The sequence below is a fragment of the Ylistrum balloti genome, unplaced genomic scaffold (assembly GCF_031769215.1).
Source record: "Ylistrum balloti isolate Yb309-2 unplaced genomic scaffold, AGI_CSIRO_Ybal_v1 Utg370056, whole genome shotgun sequence".
NCBI lineage: Eukaryota > Metazoa > Mollusca > Bivalvia > Pectinida > Pectinidae > Ylistrum > Ylistrum balloti.
The window spans coordinates 1,573,400-1,599,327 of record NW_026782106.1 but is presented as its reverse complement, the minus strand read 5'-3'; the positions used below and the strand labels follow the sequence as shown (position 1 = coordinate 1,599,327).

The 25,928-nt window shown below is 39.3% G+C and overlaps 2 protein-coding genes across 2 annotated transcripts; both read left to right on the top strand.

The window, feature by feature from the left end:
• The first annotated feature begins 16,673 nt into the window (after positions 1-16,673).
• On the top strand, positions 16,674-19,097 carry LOC132549372 (PE-PGRS family protein PE_PGRS3-like). Its single transcript, XM_060213299.1, has one exon. It carries the CDS (start codon positions 16,674-16,676, stop codon positions 19,095-19,097), a length of 2,424 nt encoding a protein of 807 aa, XP_060069282.1.
• A 1,442-nt stretch (positions 19,098-20,539) lies between these two features.
• On the top strand, positions 20,540-24,188 carry LOC132549371 (cationic amino acid transporter 4-like). Its single transcript, XM_060213298.1, has 3 exons — positions 20,540-22,165; positions 22,453-22,561; positions 23,998-24,188. The coding sequence occupies exons 1-3, from the start codon at positions 20,540-20,542 to the stop codon at positions 24,186-24,188; spliced, it is 1,926 nt and encodes a 641-aa protein (XP_060069281.1).
• Positions 24,189-25,928: the final 1,740 nt, after the last annotated feature.

The window sequence follows — 25,928 nt, the reverse complement described above, 5'->3', positions numbered from 1 at the left end:
GTTCAGGAATTATATGAAATTTTCAGAGGGAAGCCTAGATGGAGTACAGGGCAAATCCTCCTTATGAACAAATATATACAATGTATCTGTTTATTGTAAGGTGCAGAATGGGGTAGATTAAGAAAATAACCTTAAAAAATGAGTCAAGGTCATTCATTTGAACTTCATACCAACAAGCAACAGTCCAAATATCAGTATCCTGGGCCTTTCAGTTGATTGGAAGAAGTCATTGGGAGACTTCCATACATTTGACCCATGCGATCTAGAAAGTGGCTCAAGGTCATTCATTTGAACAAACTTTGTAGGCCTTGTAGTATCCTTTGCCTTTTTTTATTGATAAGTAGTACTCGAAGGATTTTAATACATTTGGCCCCTGTGACATTGAAAGTTGGTCAAGGTCATTTATTTAAACAGATTTGGCAGCACTTTATCCCAACATGCCATAGGTCCAATATCAGTACCCTGGGCCTTTCAGTTAATGGGAAGAATTTTACGAAAACTTATAAAATTCCTTTTTGTATCCATTGAAGTATGAAAATATATTTCCGCACTAAGTACATTGTAATTATTTTGCAATGACTCAACCATAACGTCATGTCAGGTAAACAATGAATAGACCTAACAACCTGTTGTAAGACACTGACCACCTAACAACCTGTTGTAAGACACTGACCACCTAACAACCTGTTGTAAGACACTAACCACCGAACAACCTGTTGTAAGACACTGACCTCCTAACAACCTGTTGTAAGACACTGACCACCTAACAACCTGTTGTAAGACACTGACCACCTAACAAACTGTTGAAAGACACAGACCACCCAACAACTTGTTGTAAGACACTGACCACCGAACAACCTGTTGTAAGACACTGACCACCTAACAACCTGTTGTAAGACACTGACCACCTAACAACCTGTTGTAAGACACTGACCACCTAACAACCTGTTGTAAGACACTGACCACCTAACAACCTGTTGTAAGACACTGACCACCTAACAACCTGTTGTAAGACACTAACCACCGAACAACCTGTTATAAGACACTGACCTCCTAACAACCTGTTGTAAGACACTGACCACCTAACAACCTGCTGCAAGACACTGACCACCTAACAACCTGGTGTAAGACACTGACCTCCTAACAACCTGTTGTAAGACAATGACCACCTAACAACCTGTTGTAAGACACTGACCACCTAACAACCTGCTGCAAGACACTGACCACCTAACAACCTGGTGTAAGATACTGACCTCCTAACAACCTGTTGTAAGATACTGACCACCTAACAACCTGTTGTAAGATACTGACCACCTAACAACCTGGTGTAAGACACTGACCTCCTAACAACCTGTTGTAAGACAATGACCACCTAACAACCTGTTGTAAGACACTGACCACCCAACAACTTGTTGTAAGACACTGACCACCCAACAACCTGTTGTAAGACACTGACCACCCAACAACTTGTTGTAAGACACTGACCACCTAACAACCTGTTGTAAGACACTGACCTCCTAACAACCTGTTGTAAGACACTGACCACCCAACAACTTGTTGTAAGACACTGACCACCTAACAACCTTTTGTAAGATACTGACCACCTAACAACCTGTTGTAAGACTTTATCTATTTTAACAAAGCATTTTGTGTGGAACAACCTGTTGTAAGACACCTGACCACAACAACCTGTTGTAAGTTGGGACTGACCACCTAACAAACTGTTGAAAGACACTAACCACCGAACAACCTGTTGTAAGACACTGACCACCTAACAACCTGTTGTAAGACACTGACCACCTAACAACCTGGTGTAAGACACTGACCACCTAACAACCTGGTGTAAGACAATGACCACCTAACAACCTGTTGTAAGATACTGACCACCTAACAACCTGTTGTAAGACAATGACCACCCAACCTGTTGTAAGACAATGACCATGTAATCTCTATGTATATGTCGCAAAAATTAGAATAGTTTGAAAAGTTTGAATATATATGAACGTATTGTAACTGATGATATAAAATCAGGACTAATGTTTCCAATAGATTATATCACACTTCAGACTCCTGATAATGCAAGTGAAGTCGATGTGATATAAATCAACTGAAGCTTATCCTTCGTATTAAACATGCGGTACTGATGACGGACGAAGTTAGTGGCGACACCTGGGTTTCACGCGCAACTATCGACTGCCATTAAAAATGTTTCTAAGGTATTCTGATGTGTATCAGTCTTTAAATGTATCACATTGACATATAATTCTGCGATCAATGCCAAGGACAAACAATTCCTAGGACTTTATCAATATTTTAAAACAAAGCATTTTGTGTGGAATTGTCAGGAGGCTGTACGAATAGAAAACTCCTGGATTGTGTTGGTGAGTCAAAACAATTGTATTTGTAAGTTGGGAGTGCATAAAACAGATCTGTGTGGATCTAATATCTAAAAGTTTAACAGTTTAATTAAAATAATTGGTAAGTTTTATGTAGTTTTTACAGTTGTCCGTCCCGATAAGCATTTCAATATATTGAAAAAAGAAATATCGATCGGGAATGATGAAATAGTAGAAATACTCGAAAGAGCCGAATTACAAAGTTGGAAGTATTCGAACTGGCAGAATAGTAGAAATACTTGAACGTGCAGAATGAAATAGTAGAAATACTTGAACGTGCCGAATGAAATAGTAGAAATACTTGAACGTGCAGAATGAAATAGTAGAAATACTTGAACGTGCCGAATGAAATAGTAGAAATACTTGAATGTGCCGAATATACATATTAGTATGTAAGTCATTGCGAGGTCCAATGACTTCTTTTGGATTATCCAGTTATCCAGTCCAACCCAAAACTGGTCCGATCAGAAAATATCGGCATGTGTGAACTTTGTACCAAGTCTTTTAGATATCAAAGATACTGATATATGAACAGAATTAATTCGGTGAAACGAGAACAAGACATGAACAAAAGATTATTCGGAAACAGACTCATGAAAAAACGCAAGAATTAGATTATGTGGTCTGGATGAGTAAGCGACTTCTGTTTCATCATCGACACCCGCCATGTAAATCTTGGTCAATCCAAGTATGGAACGTCACAACCGAAGTGAAAACGAGGCCCAACACATTGACCCTATCTGTTGTACTATCTGTATGTTTTGACTGTATGGTAGTGGCATCGTATACTCTGACGTTGGAGGAAAATATTTACCTTTATGTGAGTGACAACTTCACATTTCCTCATCATGAACTTTCCCTTTTTTGAGAGTAACATTTCTGGTTCTTTACGTATTTCATGAACATGCCGTAATCGATTTGATACCGAAATAAATTCGACATTCCGTGTTTTATGTTGATTATTCAATTGTTTAATATTCATAACCTGAGGCTTCGAGAGGTACAGCTTAGTGGGTGTGTTGATGGTCGTCATTATCTCCTCGGGAAAATATCATTATCGGTATCCTTTGTCGTTTTGTTAACGGTGTTCTAGTTCTGAGGAAGCGGATGTGTAACCTGTGGAACTTTCTCACTGCCTTGTCATTCTTAATCACATGAGTTGTATTGTGTCGAGGCAAATCTATTGTAATTTTGGTGATTTTCAATTTTAATAACTTATTTTTCACACTTTGGTTGTGGCCAATGAAGATGTATCTCGTTGTGTCTTCTGGACTCTTTCTGACGTGTGTCCTCGTTTTTATTACGCAACTCAAATATATACCGGAAATTTCACCTCCTGTGTAATCCAGTTATCACCTTCGTCACAGGATCGTAAGAAACATCTCTCTTCTGATGTAAATTTAATTCTTGTGATCTGTTCTGTTTAGATTTTCACACTTGTTCTTACTACAGGAAGGTATAACAGGTACCATACAACGAGATCGAGAAGCATTAGTTTTTGCTACGTTTGTGTAATAAGTATGTGATCATTCGTGATTGTAAAATCTACCAAAATACCATTTAACATATAACATGCTTTACTAATAAGAGGTCCCTGTGGAAGATTAGCCTCGGTTAATCAGGTTCTAAATCCTCATGAAATAAAGTCTGTTATTATTATTATTATTATTATTATTATCATCATAAATGCTCCATTCATACTTTCTTCCTAAAAATTGTTTCGTTATTCAGTTGTGTTGTTGCAGGAAAACGAAACTTATTTCCTTATTTATTTTAAAAAACACAATTTTAAAAAATGTATCATTTTTTACTACAAGTATTGTTAACCTGGATGGAGGTAAACTCCAGAAGCCCAATGTGGGAGTGGACGTGCGTTAGTAACCAGAGAAAACCTACCTTGAATAATGGACTTGGATATACAGACATTTTATATATGAGAAATGTTACTTTCAATGTTTATATCAATATTCCTAACATCTGACAAAGTTCCGCTCTGTGTATTTAATGTTAAGTCATTGATCTTTCGAACAGTACACGTTGCTTGGTGTATGCTGTTGTTCAGACTGTTATCAAAACTGGTCCCTGATAATATCGACCCAACACATACCGCTGCAAGTAAATGACATTATGCCTTATTTTTTAGCAAACATTTTATTGACAAATGTATCATTGTGTAGGAACATTTCTAAAAGCATGTCCTGACGCACACACAGCATCCCCTCCCACACATACACCACCAGCACCCACACCCACCCACCACCAACACACACACACACATCACCACCACCACCACACACTCACACCACCACCACCATCACACACACCCACCCACCACACCTACCATCACCCACACACACACACACACCCTCCCCCTTCATTCCACCTACACACATACTACCACCATCAACACCACTACCACCCATCAACACACACACCCACATCAACACCCCCATAGATATATACATATAGACACAAATGTATTACATCACATACATAGAACATAATGCTCTATGCTCTAGACACTGAACGTACATAATGTACAGAAATGCTCAGTATCTAGAGTGCAAAACATACCGAGTTTGATCTAAAACAGTTTTGATATTTTAATCACCATCAACTTGGGGTGGATTTTTGTCCGTTATAAAGGGCATTCGGCGTCCATCGGCCGAAGGAATTACTCTGTATTTGTTTTATGATCTATGTATGTGATATAATTTATGTAATATTTGTGTTTGGATAATGGGCAGGTTGCCTTGGAAATTTGACAATTCGCTTGTCCATGCTGTTGTTATTACTCCATTGATTATATATCTATTCCAGTAATACGCATCCGACGAACATTTGTTTGGATATTACTTACTAGATTCTACATATATATATACTATAACTTAACAGCACGAACATCTGTTGTAATTGTGACATGTCACGGAGCTTCACCTTTAGCCTTAGTTCAAGGCCGTCCCTGGTTTTGTGTTGAGCTGATAGGTTCACTGTTGCCCGTTGTTTGCAAATTTCACATCAGCTTTAGGTTTGTACAGAGGAAGACGTTTAGATTTAGATAGAGCAGCGCCGATCAATGAAAAATCTTAATCATACAGCTGTTTCGTCCATTTAAGAATTGTCAGTGATGATAAAGGCCAAAAAGTGAAAGCGTACTGTATCCGTGTATTAGATCCAATCCAATATTCTTTACCTAACTCGGGAATTAGAAATGCGTTAGTACACTACCCATTCTATACCTTAACGACATTGATGTCGCCTTCCAGATTTTATCACATAATGTCCCTAGCATCACACGCCCTATCAGGGTAAAACATCTATAATACAGCTGTCAGCTGACGACGCTTCGCCTTCCGAAACACTTCGTCTTATTCTCGTTGTAAATTTGTCGGAGTTATCCTTATAACTCATATAGATGTTCTTATTGTACCCTAATTATACGAGTTGATTCACATGTGTGTATTTTGCACAATCTTCATCGAATTTGCGTTTTGAATTAAGATTCCATTGTCTATATTTTCTCCGATTCATTCTCGACATACATTGCATCTACTATTACTAAATGTGTATTGAAGTAAAAAAAAATAAGATAATACCGATATGTTAACGCAATCTTAATATAAACATAAAACTAATCAAACAAGGCTAAAATATATACAAAGATCCTTGAAAAAGTCTTGTAAATCCTGGTTATGAATTTAAATAAGTTTGTTCCCTAATTCACACACACACACACACACACACACACATTCTGTATGTGCGTGATTGTAACCAAATAAGGCACTGTTTAAACTATGGGATGCTCGATATTGTAGCCTCGCTTAGTAACTCACAGTCCGACATGTAGGTACTTTACATGTTGTTTCATTTTGTTTTTAAAATCAATACAGAAAAAACAACATTGACAAATGGCTGTCTTTCCAACTCTATCCGAAGGTGTCGGGTTTAAGATTTTCCGTCAAGAAAAATATGGGCACGTGAAAAACAATTTTTAATCTACATGTACTTCAAACGGATTAAACGAGGGTCAAATTTGAATAGGAGCATTGACGCAGACATTGGATACGTAACAAAAGCAAAGTGTTCCGGAAGGAAATGCGTTTTCTATTGTTAATATAAAAGAAAGCATTCACAACGAGACAAGTAAAATGTTCCTTGAGTTTGGTATCATATGTGGAAGTTTTCAGTAATATCTTGGAACGATGTACATGTCATTGTGAAGCAATATCAATATCTCTACATATCCCGCCGCTATACAACGTTAACTATACTTAATTCTAGTAAGAAAATTGGATGTCCCTATCCAGGTCTATTGTGGGATTGGTAGACCTGCCAACTTATGTCTTAAGAATTGCCTTTACCTACTTAAATTGACCTATATTTCCAAACTTACCTGATATCACTGATGCGTCCTAGATGGAAGATACATTTGAACAAAGCGGTTTGATGTGTTATTTATCAGCACACAATCTGAGGCTTGTCTGCTAACCTCTGTCTTTATTAAGGGTACAGATATCATAAGACACCTCATTGCTTATTTAGACATATGGTGCGACACATACCTGTTGTTACAGACCCAATAAAGGGCGTTGTTAAGTTACGATTCTCTGAAATTTCTTGGTGGTGGACTCAGCTTGATTTCCATCGACAAAATTTGTCAGCAATCTGCATGTCACTACATATAACGTTCTTTTTACCAAAGTGGTAGAATCTGGCGGCGCATATGAGATGTTTTATTTCTTTGCGTGTCCGGTTTAATCTGTTTTAAGATTCCAATGCTTCTTGTGAAGTTTGTAAATCTATAAAGAACGATGAAAGTTTGCATCACCAAGGATAAAGTCATCCTATAAAGATATAAAACAATTTTAGTTATTTCTAAAGGTAGTAAATGTGATTGTTTCAATATATGCAACGTAAGAGGTTGTTCATTGTTGTTTGGAAGTTTTTCTTCCAAACCTATTTGATCATCACTGTTTTGAGTACTCCGATAACAAGAGCTCCAGTTGCCTCCCACAATAAAACCCCTCGGGCGCTTCCATCCGGGCCAACAAGCGTTTCGCAATTGTTGTAAAATAAATAAATTTTATTTTTTTGAAATATGTTAGTAAATCAATTCAGAAACAACTGGGCCGTTTGTACCGGTAAAATTTAATGTACTGGTTCTTCAAATTGACATAAATGTTTCTCTCAAGGATGAAAACGATCGCCATGTTATCATATCTTTTGGCGAGGAAATTTAGGAAAATTCACACACATGATACAGTTTCACAAGAAAAGGAACGATTATCCAAACAAGTGTGCCTTTCTCGTGCATCTTTTGTGGATGTAAATGTTATTTTTTGTTTTTGTTTTTATACTTCCCGCAAACAAACTGAGGGAAGGGTATCTATGAATCACATTTTCTGTCTGTCTCTGTATCTGTATGTCTGTCCAGAACCTTTCAAGCGCAACTCTTACACTATTTAATAGAACAGGAAAGACTATCATTAAGAAATCTCAAACAGCATAACAGATGGTGATATTCAGCATGAGATGTGATATTCAGCATGATGTGTGATATTCAGCATGATGTATGATATTCAGCATGATGTATGATATTCAGCATGATGTGTGATATTCAGCATGATGTACAATATTCAGCATGATGTATGATATTCAGCATGATGTATAATATTCAGCATGATGTATAACATTCAGCTTGATGTGTGATATTCAGCATGATGTATAATATTCAGCATGATGTATAACATTCAGCATGATGTGTGATATTCAGCATGATGTATAATATTCAGTTTGATATGTGATATTCAGCATGATGTATAATATTCAGTTTGATATGTGATATTCAGCATGATGTGTGATATTCAGCATGATGTATAATATTCAGCATGATGTGTGATATTGTGTGATATTCAGCATGATGTATGATATTCAGCTTGATGTATAATATTCAGCATGATGTGTGATATTCAGCATGATGTATAATATTCAGCATGATGTATGATATTCAGCATGATGTATAATATTCAGCATGATGTATAACATTCAGCATGATGTATGATATTCAGCATGATGTGTGATATTCAGCATGATGTGTGATATTCAGCATGATGTATGATATTCAGCATGATGTATAATATTCAGCATGATGTGTGATATTCAGCATGATGTATAATATTCAGTTTGATATGTGATATTCAGCATGATGTATAATATTCAGCATGATGTATAACACTCAGCTTGATATGTGATATTCAGCATGATGTGTGATATTCAGCATGATGTGTAATATTCAGCATGATGTATAATATTCATTATGATGTATAATATTCAGCATGATGTGTGATATTCAGCATGATGTATAACATTCAGCTTGATATGTGATATTCAGCATGATGTATAGTATTCAGCATGATGTGTAATATTCAGCATGATGTGTGATATTCAGCTTGATATGTGATATTCAGCATGATGTGTGATATTCAGCATGATGTATAATATTCAGCATGATGTGTTATATTCAGCATGATGTGTGACATTCAGCATGATGTATAACATTCAGCTTGATATGTGATATTCAGCATGATGTATAATATTCAGCATGATGTATAATATTCAGCATGATGTGTAATATTCAGCATGATGTATAATATTCAGCATGATGGGTACATCATTATACACACATGCAACACTTATACATCCCTACTCAGTGCTTAAAACGAACAATGATTACAATCACCTTTACCTGTCGATCCTATTGTTTCAGACATAGGAAGGAAACACGGGTATTTTCTACCCTAATTGAAATAAGATATAATCCGACATTGCTTCTTGGATACGTCGGTTTGCCATAACAAATCCATACTTTAACATTATAACATTTATAGCAAAATTGTGGACCAGGCTAAATCCATATAAAATGACTCCATTCAATGATTGTACAAAAAGCACCCAAGTGAATAGCACATTTTGACGATTTGGAGTTAGATATAGAAGCAAGCTGCATCATTCAGCAGTTTCATCCTTCTAGGTCTCGTCAGTAATGCTAAGGACCAAAAAATGAAAGCCTAGGAGGCGATGGAGAAAAACAAAAAAAAAAAAAACTGATCGGGAAAAAAAAGTTAAAATCTAGACAGGCACTCAGTTTACAGACGACTTTATTGTACCCAGATACTTTCTTTGCTTCAAAAGGATTCATCCCTAATACGAAACATTTTCGTTTAAAGATAACGTGGTATGTGAAGTTCCGCTTTACTTGGTAAATGACGACCGTTCTTTGGGTAGATTTCGGTAATTCTGTTATATCCATATATGATTCCTTTATTTTTTTCCTGTATTTTACTTTCAATTCATCGATTTTTGTTTAAAAGACTACGCGTATTTGTATAGTAGGCATCTAACACCGACTAGTCTGGTCTTTTTTTTCGTTCTGTAGTTCTCCTAGCCTGATGATATTTAGGAGTGAATCGTTCGTTGCCTTGCATGTTTCCAGTATCAGGGCAACTGCAGTTCGGTTGTGTCATCTCTCCTCGTTTTCTTCTAAAGGCAAGTATATGGTCCCCCTCTACTTTTCCTTATTCATTTCTAATATCGCTGCTGCTGTTCCTCGTTGCATTGGGTTTTATAAAATCCGCTGTTGTAAGATGTCCCTTACATCGTTTTTAAGTTCAGCCAATCTGTTTTCCACACTTATACCTCTTTTTTCATGTTTAGCTATGATCTCCGCGTATTTCATATCAAGTTTCTCTGTAAGTTCTTCTCAGCGGAAACTTTGCACGGTGCAAAGAACCGCACGGAGTCCGAATTTATGAGAGACAAGTTATACGGAAGCGTTCTGGACAGTGGTCACTTTTCAACATCTTAGCATGTGAGATACTGTCCTCATTGTTGCCCATCTTGGAAATCTGTGATGCAAACAAAAAGGGATTTGTCTGCCTTGTCGAGCCAACCTAACAATCTCGATTACGGTCTCGGCTTTTCTTTTTTGTTTATTGCCTCCCAGTCCACTTCCGGTCGACAAAAAAACCGCACAACACTCAAAGTTTCAACCGCGAAACTCGTCAGAACGGTGACTTCTTTTGTGACACGTTTGTTTACAACCTAAAACTATGTTAAAGTATGTTGAAATAGACTCTTTGTTACCAGAGTTTTAAACAACCGTGTCCACTACCCTCGATGACGTCACAATCAATCTAACTGTGTGTGTGCTTTTTTAATATTACCTGTCAAAACTGAATAAGGCACAGTGTGTTTCAATTTCAAAACAAGTTGTGGTAATGCAAAATAAATTTTTGACTCGTTTTGAAACTATAACGCAATATTATTATAAGCTAGTCTAAAATATAAAAACTTATTTTACCAAGCTGCGTTCAAATAAGAAGTCTGAACACGTACGTCTACTCACATCACATCAAAACCTGTTTACTAGGTATATCACAGTCTGTTTATAAACCAGTCATGTTTTTTTGTGCTTTTATCTAGTTTTAATATGTATTAACTATCATAGATATATATTCAGATAACGTTCAAAGCACAGAACATTTAAGTACAGTGTAATTGCAGCTTGTGGTAGGACAGGTTTCTATTGTGAACCGGTTGGGAAATTTTTACACTAATAACGTGTAAAGATTAACAAATGTCTTTTGTTGTTCTAACATAATCAACTCTGTGTAAATATGTCGCAGTTTGTGATTTTATCATATACGCGAAATCTAGAAGACATGCGTCTGTCAAAGAATATTATTTCAAACAAATATTTTTCATCGGTTATCAACTATTCAATACACCAGTGCTGACGTTACCCCCCCCCCCCCCCCCCCTCCCACCCCCACCCCACCCCACCCTCGGAGTCTCTTTTTTGTATATAAGAAAATTGTCAGGTACTATAGAATAGCTTATGAAATAAAAATCTGATTAGTGATGTGTAAAGTCGGAACTTCACCAAAACCAGTACATCATTTTTAAAGTAATTTACCCAACGGAAAAACAAGACAAAATGTTTTTAAACAATAAACAAAACAAAATATCAATATTGAAAAAGAGTAACGACTGAAGTGTAACACTGGAGTCTCTTTCATTGTAGTAACTTATTTGTTATTGAAACTATTTTTGGACTTGAATAGTAAGGTCATGGGTACGTCACGGTTGATCTGCTCTACAGTGTACAGCCTGTATACACACGTGAAGAATTTGTCTTCGCCATTACAAAAGTAAATAGACATGCACCAAGATGTAGTACATGAGGATTCAGGGGGGAGCGTTTCTTTTACACGTATGGAGGAACAGCCTAAAACAGGTAAGGCAAACACAGGATTGTGAATGCATTAGATGATACAGATATAGATGTGGGTGGGGATTCAGGGGGGGGGGGGGGGGGTATTTTACACGTATGGAGGAACAGTCTAAAACAGGTAAGGCAAACACAGGATTGTGAATGCATTAGATGATACAGATATAGATGTGGGTGGGGATTCAGGGGGGAGTGTTTCTTTTACACGTATGGAGGAACAGCCTAAAACAGGTAAGGCAAACACAGGATTGTGAATGCATTAGATGATACAGATATAGATGTGGGTGGGGATTCAGGGGGGGGGGGTTATTTTACACGTATGGAGGAACAGTCTAAAACAGGTAAGGCAAACACAGGATTGTGTATGCACTAAATGATACAGATATAGATGTGGGTAGGAACAGCCTAAAACAGGTAAGGCAAACACAGGATTGTGAATGCACTAAATGATACAGATATAGATGTGGGTGGGGATTCGGGGGGGGGGGGGTATTTTACACGTATGGAGGAACAGCCTAAAACAGGTAAGGCAAACACAGGATTGTGAATGCATTAGATGATACAGATATAGATGTGAACACTTCGTCATCAATACAGTATAAACGAATGGTTCATAGTATGTCTTCCATCCTACTGTTTAACTAGATCTTGGATCAATATTAGATACAGATTTAAAGTTATACAGGACATTAGGTCTTCTTATCATCAGCTACTTATATGTATGGTATGTACAAAACTGGACTATAAGATAACAGATTATACCTATATAAGGTTACAGACTATACCTATATAAGGTAACAGACTATACCTATATAAGGTTACGGACTATACCTATATAAGGTAACAGACTATACCTGTATAAGGTAACAGACTCTAACTATATACTTGGCGTGAAATAATGATTTAACGCAGTTGGTATTTTATTTTGTAATTTGTTAATATACATACAGGTCAATGTCCTTGTTAGTATAGAATGAAGACACTCTGTAAGATAGGGTTGATGCACGAATATAACTGAATTAGGAGGCAGATCGTTGTGACAAATCAATATTACTTGTCAGGTTCTATTACGAAAAACATATGTTACAAATGTCAGTGCTGTGTTACTTGATAGAAATTCTATTTGTCTTATTGAGATGGGAGCTCAAAATATGTTTTACCTCTGGCTTCGGTACGAACGGTTGATTTCATTAGAACACCAGAAACCCTAACAGAACAGGGTGATTCTGATTGGTCATAGATATTAACTCTATTCATTATACCTATCAACAATTACGAAATATTGCTGTAGCGAAATCACCAGGAGTGTTCTTCGGAAATACTGATAGGACATTCAATTGAATTGAAAATATCATTCATATTTGCCACGCTGTCTCCTCAGATAGTGCTTTTAAACTTGTCCATACAGTCGAGCGTTTGTGGTACATGGCAGTTACATATACTGTATTGTTTGAAGATGGAAAGAGGAACGAAAGCTCCTGTCGTTTCACGTTTTAATTGTTTGACATAAATTTCAATGTTTCCTCATGAAAGGTCAGTTGTAAAGTGCTTCCGCTTTGTGACAATTTACATTACCATCGTTGTCACCGAAATCTGACAGAGATTGAGTTGAAATCATGTTGCGGTCTTGTCTTATCGAACGGAAGTCGAAACCAACAGAGCAAACAGCATGTGTACAGACGCTGGAATCGGTCAATATTCGTACACAGCATAATTTATTCCTTATTGTCGTCCCTGTAACGAAGACAGGATCACGCTCCATGGCCCACTGCATGACAAACCACGCTGACAGTCAATTTTAGGGATTTGTTTGGTCTCCAAGTTTATCTGGAATGGCGGGTAAGTGTGACTGACGCTATATAAACGAGAATTAGAGGAGCTGAGTCAGTGCCAACCCTGTGTGCGTGCTAACATATGGTGTAGGAGTATACCTATGGCGGTCTCTTCCACACGTGTAGGTGACAACATTCCTATTGATCAGCCTGAGTAATTATCAGAATCAGCCGATGTACAAATATCAGCGTCATAGCGTATTGTTTTTATGTCATTCCATCAAATCTTAATATCATCGTAGAAATTGTTGGTGCATTTGACTTAGTAATCAGCAGGAGACCACGAGTTTTTCTGTACCATATGGTACACTATTTTGCTATAATTTCTTATTTTGATAAATTTCTGTGTGATGTGAGTTTGTGCCTTAAGTTGCATTAGAGCCGCTAAGTGATTTTCTTTTCTGTAATGAAATAATTTGTCAAGTCCTCGGTATGTTACGTTGTTTGACATTTGAGAATGATGACTGTTAATTGGCCGGAATTATTTACTGTGATAGACCAGACTGTGACATTTAGTAAAATAGAGAGGCATGTTCAAATATGATATGGGGTTTATAGAGCAGTTTACAAGCCTGCTATATTAAGTACGGTGTCATCAATTCCCGGACGTGGTAAGCATTCAAAATCCATCTGCATTCGACGAACGTATTATACCGATCACCTGTTATGTAAATACCATGCAATATATCAACATATTAACACTAATTTGTTTTTGTGTAAGTTGGCAGGCATTGAGGTGATATCGTCGTTTGAACCGCTGTTTTTTAATGTCAGTTCGATTCCCGATCTGCATCATTTGAAATCCCGTGTACCCCGGTCGACAACGGGGTACTAGCATCGTTTAAACCTATCAGTTTGGACGCGAGTTCGACTCTCGGTCGACATCGGGGTCCTTGCATCGTTTAAACCTATCAGTTCGGACGCGAGCTAGACCCCAGGTGGACAGCGGGTTCCTAGCGTTGTTTATAACACTGAGTTTGGGCGCGAGTTCGACTCCCGGTCGCCATCGGGGTCCTAGCATCGTTTAAACCAATGAGTTAGGGCGGGAGTTCGACTCCCGGTCGCCATCGGGGTCCTAGCATCGTTTAAACCAATGAGTTAGGGCGGGAGTTCGACTCCCGGTCGCCATCGGGGTCCTAGCATCGTTTAAACCAATGAGTTAGGGTTTCACTCTTGGTCAGCCACGTATGACATGCTATCCCATTCTCCTTAGGTTTTGGTTCGACTGCCGAACGACCATGAATTCTAGAGCTTGTCGCGCCGCTTTGAGGCATCTTGTGTTTAGCTTTTTTTTTTCTTTTTTAACTTTCATTGTTCGTGATGACTTGAGTCTATGAAATCACTTTAATCTTAGGTTGCCTGTCGGGCACCGTTTCTCATACTCTATAAAAATATCATTCACTTTATTGCAGGATCAATGCAGTTTACAGGCTAATGTTTTGTGAGCACATTCAATAACTTCAATAAAAAGAGTATCATGCGGCAAATCAACCTGTTGTTACAGTATTTGTGAAAAGTGTGTCATGTGATGCACTTGTGCGTGACGGAATTCGTGAACAGTGGACGATACAACCAGCGCGTGCGTGACGGAATTGAGTAGGTAATACAACGCGATGTGCTTGACAGATTTTTGAAGTTTTATGTCTGATGACGTGTTTTACGTAAACGTACCGGAAAATAACATACTGTGAAATTCTGTTTGAAGTGTTGATTTTATTACAATTATCTAATTTTCAAAAGGATATAGAATATAGGTTCGTATCATAAATATTTGTGAGAATTATATAATATTGTCATCAAACAACGTAATGTAAACAAGGCTTCGTAACAGCAGGGACGTCCCTGGTATAAGTCTTCCTTATTGATGCCAATATTCATGTTGGTGTAAAACGGACATATATATTTTATTTAATTTGCGACTGAAGACAACTTTACATAAACATATCTGGTGGCAGTTATATATATATTTCTGATATTGATACTTAAACTCTCATTTACTACATCCGCAGATCTGATGTAAAACCGTCTTGACGTCATCATTGGCTCATCATCAACATACGCGTGCGCGGCTGGCGTATTTCACCGAAAACATTGCTTAAAGCTGACCCTAATTGTCATGCAGCAGACCTAAGGTACTCTTAAGGAAAACGTGTATATGGTCTCTCGGTGACTGACGTCACAGGAAAAACGACTAGGAGGTATTGATATCTGCACCTCGGGTACTGCAAATTCTTTTAACCATGTCAATGGCGGCGGCTATCTCTGGAGAAGTACTGACCTAACCATCTCACCTCGCTAATGTGGAAGATTTCTTTCCTAATCGACACTAAACAGCTTATATTAATATTGCTTTTTTATATGGATTTTAATTTAGTATATAAGATATTAAATTTACTAAAATCGATATCATAAAAAGAGAATTACAAGATTTTTTTTTAAATCTTGATATCTTAATTAATAAATTAGATGTATGATTTTGATAAAATAAGGGGACTAATTTCAATTTTCTAATTTAATACATCAGATATCTTTCCTACTAAATTTGATATCTTATGTAGATAATTAGATATCTACAGGTAATTTTGTAAATTAGATAATTTATAAAGTTTTAACGAGATATCTTATACACAAGAAAACTTTAATTTGGTAAGGTTCTGGGCCAGCATTTGCTACACAAGTAAGTGTTAACATTGTTTGTCATGCACTACCATTCCTTCCGTCGCTTCACTATTGGTAAACATACTCCAGGGCTGCAACTGCAGATAACTATATAATGGCATCAATTAGATTATCGCCAATTTCTCGGTGCAAGCAGGATGATAATATTTGTCAATCGATTACAAACTACATATTTGATACTTGTACAAAGCTATGGAAGATCTGGTAACAATGTTTTAGGCAATAAGAGATAAATATGATTACAAACGTTCAATACAATTTTGGGAACAGGAGGTATTTGAAGGACTGGAGGAAATAACAAATGACAGGCATCATCTACATATTAGAGACTGGAGAGGTAATACGATCACAGACGTCATATACATGTTAGGGGCTGAAGAAGGTAAAACGATCACAGACGTCATATACATGTTAGGGGCCGGAAGAGGTTGTATGATCACAAACGTCATATACATGTTAGGGGCCGGAAGAGGTAGTATGATCACAGACGTCATATACATGTTAGGGGCCGGAGGAGGTAGTATGATCACAGACGTCATATGCGTGTTAGGGACCGGAGGAGGTAGTATGATCACAGACGTCATATACATGTTAGGGGCCGGAAGAGGTAGTATGATCACAGACGTCATATACATGTTAGGGACCGGAAGAGGTAGTATGATCACAAACGTCATATACATGTCAGGGGCCAGAAGAGGTAGTATGATCACAGACGTCATATACATGTTAGGGGCCGGAGGAGGTAGTATGATCACAGACGTCAAATGCGTGTTAGGGACCGGAGGAGGTAGTATGATCACAGACGTCATATACATGTTAGGGGCCGGAAGAGGTAGTATGATCACAGACGTCATATACATGATAGGGGCCGGAGGAGGTAGTATGGTCACAAACGTCATATACATGTTAGGGGCCGGAAGAGGTAGTATGATCACAGACGTCATATACGTGTTAGGGGCCGGAGGAGGTAGTATGATCACAGACGTCATATGCGTGTTAGGGACCGGAGGAGGTAGTATGATCACAGACGTCATATACATGTTAGGGGCTGGAGGAGGTAGTATGATCACAGACGTCAAATGCGTGTTAGGGACCGGAGGAGGTAGTATGATCACAGACGTCATATACATGTTAGGGGCTGGAGGAGGTAGTATGATCACAGACGTCATATACATGTTAGGGGCTGGAGGAGGTAGTATGATCACAGACGTCATATGCGTGTTAGGGACCGGAGGAGGTAGTATGATCAAAGACGTCATATACATGTTAGGGGCCGGAGGAGGTAGTATGATCACAGACGTCAAATGCGTGTTAGGGACCGGAGGAGGTAGTATGATCACAGACGTCATATACATGTTAGGGGCTGGAGGAGGTAGTATGATCACAAACGTCATATACATGTTAGGGGCCGGAAGAGGTAGTATGATCACAGACGTCATATACGTGATAGGGGCCGGAGGAGGTAGTATGGTCACAAACGTCATATACATGTTAGGGGCCGGAAGAGGTAGTATGATCACAGACGTCATATACATGTTAGGGGCTGGAGGAGGTAGTATGATCACAGACGTCAAATGCGTGTTAGGGACCGGAGGAGGTAGTATGATCACAGACGTCATATACATGTTTGGGGCTGGAGGAGGTAGTATGATCACAGACGTCATATACATGTTAGGGGCCGGAGGAGGTAGTATGATCACAGACGTCATATACGTGTTAGGGGCTGGAGGAGGTAGTATGATCACAGACGTCAAATGCGTGTTAGGGACCGGAGGAGGTAGTATGATCACAGACGTCATATACATGTTAGGGGCTGGAGGAGGTAGTATGATCACAAACGTCATATACATGTTAGGGGCCGGAAGAGGTAGTATGATCACAGACGTCATATACATGTTAGGGGCCGGAGGAGGTAGTATGATCACAGACGTCATATACATGTTAGGGGCCGGAAGAGGTAGTATGATCACAGACGTCATATACATGATAGGGGCCGGAGGAGGTAGTATGGTCACAAACGTCATATACATGTTAGGGGCCGGAAGAGGTAGTATGATCACAGACGTCATATACGTGTTAGGGGCCGGAGGAGGTAGTATGTTCACAGACGTCAAATGCGTGTTAGGGACCGGAGGAGGTAGTATGATCACAGACGTCATATACATGTTAGGGGCTGGAGGAGGTAGTATGATCACAGACGTCAAATGCGTGTTAGGGACCGGTGGAGGTAGTATGATCACAGACGTCATATACATGTTTGGGGCTGGAGGAGGTAGTATGATCACAGACGTCATATACATGATAGGGGCCGGAGGAGGTAGTATGGTCACAAACGTCATATACATGTTAGGGGTCGGAAGAGGTAGTATGATCACAGACGTCATATACGTGTTAGGGGCCGGAGGAGGTAGTATGTTCACAGACGTCAAATGCGTGTTAGGGACCGGAGGAGGTAGTATGATCACAGACGTCATATACATGTTAGGGGCTGGAGGAGGTAGTATGATCACAGACGTCAAATGCGTGTTAGGGACCGGAGGAGGTAGTATGATCACAGACGTCATATACATGTTTGGGGCTGGAGGAGGTAGTATGATCACAGACGTCATATACATGTTAGGGGCCGGAGGAGGTAGTATGATCACAGACGTCATATACGTGTTAGGGGCTGGAGGAGGTAGTATGATCACAGACGTCATATGCGTGTTAGGGACCGGAGGAGGTAGTATGATCAAAGACGTCATATACATGTTAGGGGCTGGAGGAGGTAGTATGATCACAGACGTCAAATGCGTGTTAGGGACCGGAGGAGGTAGTATGATCACAGACGTCATATACATGTTTGGGGCTGGAGGAGGTAGTATGATCACAGACGTCACATACATGTTAGGGGCCGGATGAGGTAGTATGATCACAGACGTCATATACGTGTTAGGGGCTGGAGGAGGTAGTATGATCACAGACGTCATATACATGTTAGGGGCCGGTGGAGGGGATACAGTACAGACGTAATATACATGTTAGGGGCCGGTGGAGGGAATACAGTACAGACGTCATATACATGTTAGGGGCTGGAGGAGGTAGTATGATCACAGGCGTCACATACATGTTAGGAGTTGGAGGAGGTAATATTATTATATTCGCCATATACATGTTGGGGACTATAGGAAGTAAAACGATTACAGACGTCAAACTTGATAACAGGCGTCATATATATGGTAGGGGACATGGGAGATTACAGGTTTTAAATGTTCTATACACGTTTTGGGCAGGGGAGAAACATTTGTTTACTATTACAAAGGTCCTGTACGTTTTGGAGGTTGGGAGAGGGAGGACGATTTCAGACCATCATAAGCATGATTGTACGGTCTCTACTGCATGATTAGATCTATTGTTCGTGCTTTAGCGTTGATTGTTACAAATTACGGATGCTAATTAAAGATATTGTTTAACTTCCTTTGTTTATACGCAATGAAAGTGTGAGATTTGTTGTTTATGCCAGGGGTTACACTCACTAACGCTAACTGCACACTAGAAAGTTTCATGGCAAAATTGAAATCAAGTCGCAATAATGATATGTTGTACTGGCTTTGAAGTTCAGTGTCGCTCCTTTGTAATCTTCAAATTAGCGTATCGGTCTTTGATTGGTCAATGTTTGTTCTCCCGAGATCCTCCCTGAACCAATCAAGTTACTTTGCTTTTTTCTTCAACTTTGCCTGAAAATTTTCCAGGAGTGCAGAGAGCGAAAGTGATTGTAACCCCTGGAGAATCGAGGGTGTAGTGATCGTATCCCCTGAAGTATCGAGGATGTGTCGATATTCCAATCAGAAAACCTGAAGACTGTTTTAAGTACGAGAAATAATAAAATGACCAGGTGACTCTTTACTATTGTGCAACACATTGATCATACCATGGTATCTATAGGACACTGTAATTACCCGGCTAGGATGTGATGGTCCCGTGAGGAGTGATTGAAAGAGATGAATACAGTAACAACGGTTGTTTTCAATAGGACCTGTCACACAATCGCCCGCTAGATATTACTATAGTCAAATCGATATGATTAATTATCGTCCTCTAGAGACGGAAATCCACCCTTGAGTTCGCCCGCGATAACCTTGACAAGAGACGTCTCCTTTTATTGACGGTAGGCACAATCAAGGTTGATGGTAACCGCTACTTTCATTGTGTTTGTAAGTCCATCGGGGTTTGATCTGGAATATTTTACATTTGAAATGAACAAGCAATATTGTCGACATTAATATTTCTCATCACAGTACGTGTTTTAATACTTATGTATATTTCTGTTTAAAAGTCAATGTTTGTACATTACAGACGGCACAATGCGTGAGCGAGTGAGGGAGGGTGTCACCTCACTGTGGCTAGCCATTAACCGGAAGAAGACAGTGACTGACGACTTCCATGACACACCCCTCAAAAGATGTCTTAACACATTCGACATCACCCTACTTGGGATAGGTCACATGATTGGCGCTGGTATCTACGTCCTTTCCGGTACCGTGGTCAAAGATCTTGCCGGACCCTCCGCTGTCCTCTCATTTCTTTTTGCTGGATTCGCTGCCATTTTGTCAGCGTTATGTTATGCTGAATTTGGAGCAAGAGTTCCGAAGGCTGGTTCTGCCTACTCCTACACTTACGTTACACTAGGGGAGCTATGGGGTTTCATCATTGGCTGGAACATAGTTCTGGAACATCTGCTAGGCGCGTCGGCAGTCGCGCGGGCGTTCAGTGGCAGTCTGGACTCAATCTTTAATGGTGCCATTCGGAACGCCACTCTTACAAATATTGGTTATCTGAGTCGGGAAAGCGACTGGCTTTCGGAATACCCAGACTTTATTGCCTTTTCTGCCACTATAGCAGTGTTCACTGTTGTAGGAACGGGGGCTAAGTTTACGATGAACTTTAACACCGTTTTCACCGTACTAAATATGACTGTCATAGTATTTCTGATCTGCGTTGGTTTCTATTTTGCTGATATTCATAACTGGGAAAATGCTAAAAGTGGCGGATTTTTCCCGAATGGATTCAGTGGTTGCCTTTCTGGTGCGGCCACCTGTTTTTTCGCTTACATAGGATTCGAAGGGATTGCTACGGCTGGAGAAGAAGCCAAGAACCCAGAGCGCTCCATTCCCATATCTACTGTGACGGCATTAGGAATAGTAACGTTTCTATACATCATGGTGACGGCGGCATTGACCTTGATGATTCCTTACTATGACGTCGATCCAACCGCTGCATTTCCGATGGCATTTGCCATGAGAAGTGCCGAATGGGCGAAATATATCGTTGCCATAGGAACTCTGTTCGGAATCACTACATCGCTATTGGGTTCTGCGTTTTCTCTACCCCGCACAATTTACGCAATGTCTTCTGACGGACTTCTGTTTAGTATCTTCTCCTATATATATCCTCGGACACAGACCCCCATCTGGGGAATATTCACCTTCGGGATGATATCTGCATTAATGTCGCTCTTGTTTGAGATAGAGACCCTCGTTGAGTTTATGTCTATTGGTACTCTGATGGCTTACACTATAGTTGGGGCTTCTGTAATTATTCTAAGATACCTTCCGGTTGACAAATGCCAGTTTAAACTTAAACCGGAAGAAGAGGTGGAAGAGGTTAGACCTGGATCGGAAGTTGAAACGGAAGAAAGTTCTATAATTAAGAAATCAAAGAGCCATGATGACTTTGGACGTCTGAAGGAAAAGCTTAAGTCTATACCACTGTTGCGGTCATTCCAACCCGGAAATGCCTCGCTTCTGGCTACTTTCTTAATTCTGGTCTTTATTGTTTGTTTCTGTGCAGTCCTTATATTCGGCTTCAGTTATATCCAGGCGGGCGCCTGGTGGGCAATTTTCCTGGTGATCCTGTTCGGTATCGCTATCATCGCCTGCTTCCTAGTCATGATCGCACACGAGAAGAATGACGCCTTCACCACATTCTCGGTAGGTACTTCACGTATGGTTGAACAGGTGTCTCCACCTTCACCACATTCTCGGTAGGTACTTCATGTATGGTTGAACAGGTGTCTCCACCTTCACAACATTATCTGTAGGTACTTTATTTATGGTAGAACAGGTGTCTTCACCTTCACCACATTCTCGATGAATACTTGTATACAATTTGTCCCGATTCCGATCCTATTCTTGCCTCGATATAGCTGATACAATTTGTCCCGTTTCCGTTCCTCTTCATATCTCGATAAAACTCACATAATTTGTTTTGTTTTTAGATCCCGTTCGTGCCGTTGATTCCTATCCTGAGCATGTTCTGTAACATAGCCTTGATGCTGAACCTGAACCACCTCACCTGGATCCGTCTTGGTATCTGGATGGCCGTAGGTTAGTATCGTCCATAAATAACGTAACTGACTCGACTACAAGTATAAACAGTCATAAACCAACCTTGTTACTTGTAGCTGACTCGGCCCAAATTATGTCACAGTCATAAACCAACCTTGTTACTTGTAGCTGACTCGGCCCAAATTATGTCACACTGATGAACCACCTAATTACTTATTACTGACTCAACTTGTGATTATCTGAGTCTTAACTTTTATGTTAGTGCTTACTGGTTAAGTTATTGTGAGTTGAGTGTTAAATGGTTTTTGTGTATGTTGATACTGTACGCTATCCTGTATGTTTGGTAAGATATTGTAGGTTAGTTATTTGTCTATGATAGATTTAGTTCTCACTAGTATATTTCAACTCCTGAGACTTTGTTGTAACAGACCAGAGATATGGTTTCTAGAGGACGCGAGTCTAACATAAATAAATTGATTAGTGATGAGATGTCACTGGACACGACAATGAACAGACACAGGAGAATGACATTATCAGCTCTGTTGGCAAAATCGATATTTAAGTATCCGGTCAGTTACCTTGGAGACCAGTGTCGTCATCCTGTTTGGACGTTGGATAGTTTTTGTACCCGAAATTATTATTCCCAATTTATTGGATTTGAACTTGGATTTAAAACGCAGTTTAATGTTTGCGATGTAACGGGTGTATTTGTTGAAAATATTGACTAACATATCAAATGAAGAATTTGATATTGGTTATCAAGTGCAGGTCCATGACCGGCATTTAATGTTCAGAACGGCTCGTAGAATCGAGTCTTGTCCTGAGGGCATCTGTTGGTTCTATGACATCTTTTGATGGACTGTACGCCAATTATCAGCAAGATGTTATAGCATTACAGTGAGATGACGCTATAATTAATAGCGCCCGTCAGTGGCCTCATACTCCTGCACATTGTCTTCACAAACCTCTACAATCCACAGCGTGACACGTGTTCCTGGAATCGTTTATATATCGCTTCGATGTTTAATCTGATTGACGATCTCGTAATGCAAATGTGATGTCATAATCTTTTCTCATCTCGTATTTACATTTAGATATCAGATTATATAAAAAATATTCAAGGGACATTGAACGACGCTGCAGAAAGATAACATTAAAATTCCAGTAGTATGGTCACAGAATTTTCCTAACACGATGTGTTCGTTTGAAGATTTATAGAACAGTGTTACATTGTATTCAAAATAAAGCCGACATGCGTTTTTCAATTACTTTTCGGTTTCTTTTTGTCGACAATACAATATTGATTGTATAAGTTAAGGTAGAAAAATTGATATTTTATCTCATATATGTGTTAGTATTTTTACAGTTTTCGCCTAAATGTACATTATCCCATTATGTGTTCCCCTTGGCCAGTTTTTCCATTTTATTTTATTTTTTTATGTTGTTTCTGTGAACATGTATATCATCCATTGTAGGTCTGACTATCTACTTTTCCTATGGTTTGTGGCATAGTCATGAGGCTCGCTCGACCAATGGTTACGGGGAGATCGTCCATTATACCGGGGACGCAAACATTTCCTGTAGTACCATAAGCAATATGAACGAGGAAGTGATGGAGCAACAGCCAGCCCGTAACCCTAACGAGGACTTCCAGGGTACAATGTAGACAGGTAGGTACAGCCCGCAACCCTAACGAGGACTTCCAGGGTACAATGTAGACAGGTAGGTACAGCCCGCAACCCTAACGAGGACTTCCAGTGTTCTATGGAGACAGGTAGATACAGTCCGCAACCCTAACGAGGAAATCCAGGGTACAATGTAGACAGGTAGGTACAGCCCGCAACCCTAGCGAGGACTTCCAGGGTACTATGTAGACAGGTAGGTACAGCCCGCAACCCTAACGAGGATTTTCAGGGTACAATGTAGACAGGTAGTTACAGCCCGCAACCCTAACGAGGACTTCCAGGGTACAATGTAGACAGGTAGGTACAGCCCGCAACCCTAGCGAGGACTTCCAGGGTACAATGTAGACAGGTATGTACAGTCTGCAACCCTAGCGAGGACTTCCAGTGTTCTATGTAGACAGGTAGGTATAGCTCGCAACCCTAACGAGGACTTCCAGGGTACAATGTAGACAAGTAGGTACAGTCTGCAACCCTAGCGAGAACTTCCAGTGTTCTATGGAGACAGGTAGATACAGTCCGCAACCCTAACGAGAACTTCTAGGTTACAATGTAGACAGGTAGTACAGCCCGCAACCCTTACGAGGACTTCCGCGGTACAATGTAGACAGGTATGTACAGTCCGCAACCCTAACGAGAACTTCTAGGTTACAATGTAGACAGGTAGGTGCAGCCCGCAACCCTAACGAGGACTTCCAGGGTACAATGTAGACAGGTTGGTACAACCCGCAACCCTAACGAGGAAATCCAGGGTACAATGTAGACAGGTAGGTACTGTAGTCGATCTTAATGGGTACCTCATGATCACTATATAGACAGGTAGGTACTGCAATCCTAACGGGGACCCCACTGTCATTATCTAGACAGGTAAGTACTGTAGACCAGCCTTTCATCAGGTTTTCCTAGCTACTACGTGTGTAGATAGATAACGCCAAGTTGGGCAATTTAATCTTGAGAATAAACCTTGTATATAATACAGGGTTATAATGATTTACCGTAGTTAGACTTACAGACCCTTATAATGAGTTATCATAGTAGACTTATAGACCCTTATAATGATTTATCATAGTTAGTCTTATAGACCCTTATAATGATTTATCATAGTTAGACTTACAGACCCTTATAATGATTTATCATAGTTAGACTTATAGACCGTTATAATGATTTATCATAGTTAGACTGATAGACCCTTATAATGATTTATCATAGTTAGACTTACAGACCCTTATAATGATTTATCATAGTTAGACTTATAGACCCTTATAATGATTTATCATAGTTAGTCTTACAGACCCTTATAATGATTCATCATAGTTAGACTTATAGACCCTTATAATGATTTATCATAGTTACTGATAGACCCTTATAATGATTTATCATAGTTAGACTTACAGACCCTTATAATGATTTATCGTAGTTAGACTTACAGACCCTTATAATGATTCATCATAGTTAGACTGAGAGACCGTTATAATGATTTATCATAGACTTATAGACCGTTATAATGATTTATCATAGTTAGACTGATAGACCCTTATAATGATTCATCATAGTTAGACTTACAGACACTCATAATGATTTACCGTAGTTAGCCTTATAGACCCTTATAATGAGTTATCATAGTTAGTCTTATAGACCCTTATAATGATTCATCATAGTTAGACTTATAGACCCTTATAATGATTTATCATAGACTTATAGACCGTTATAATGATTTATCATAG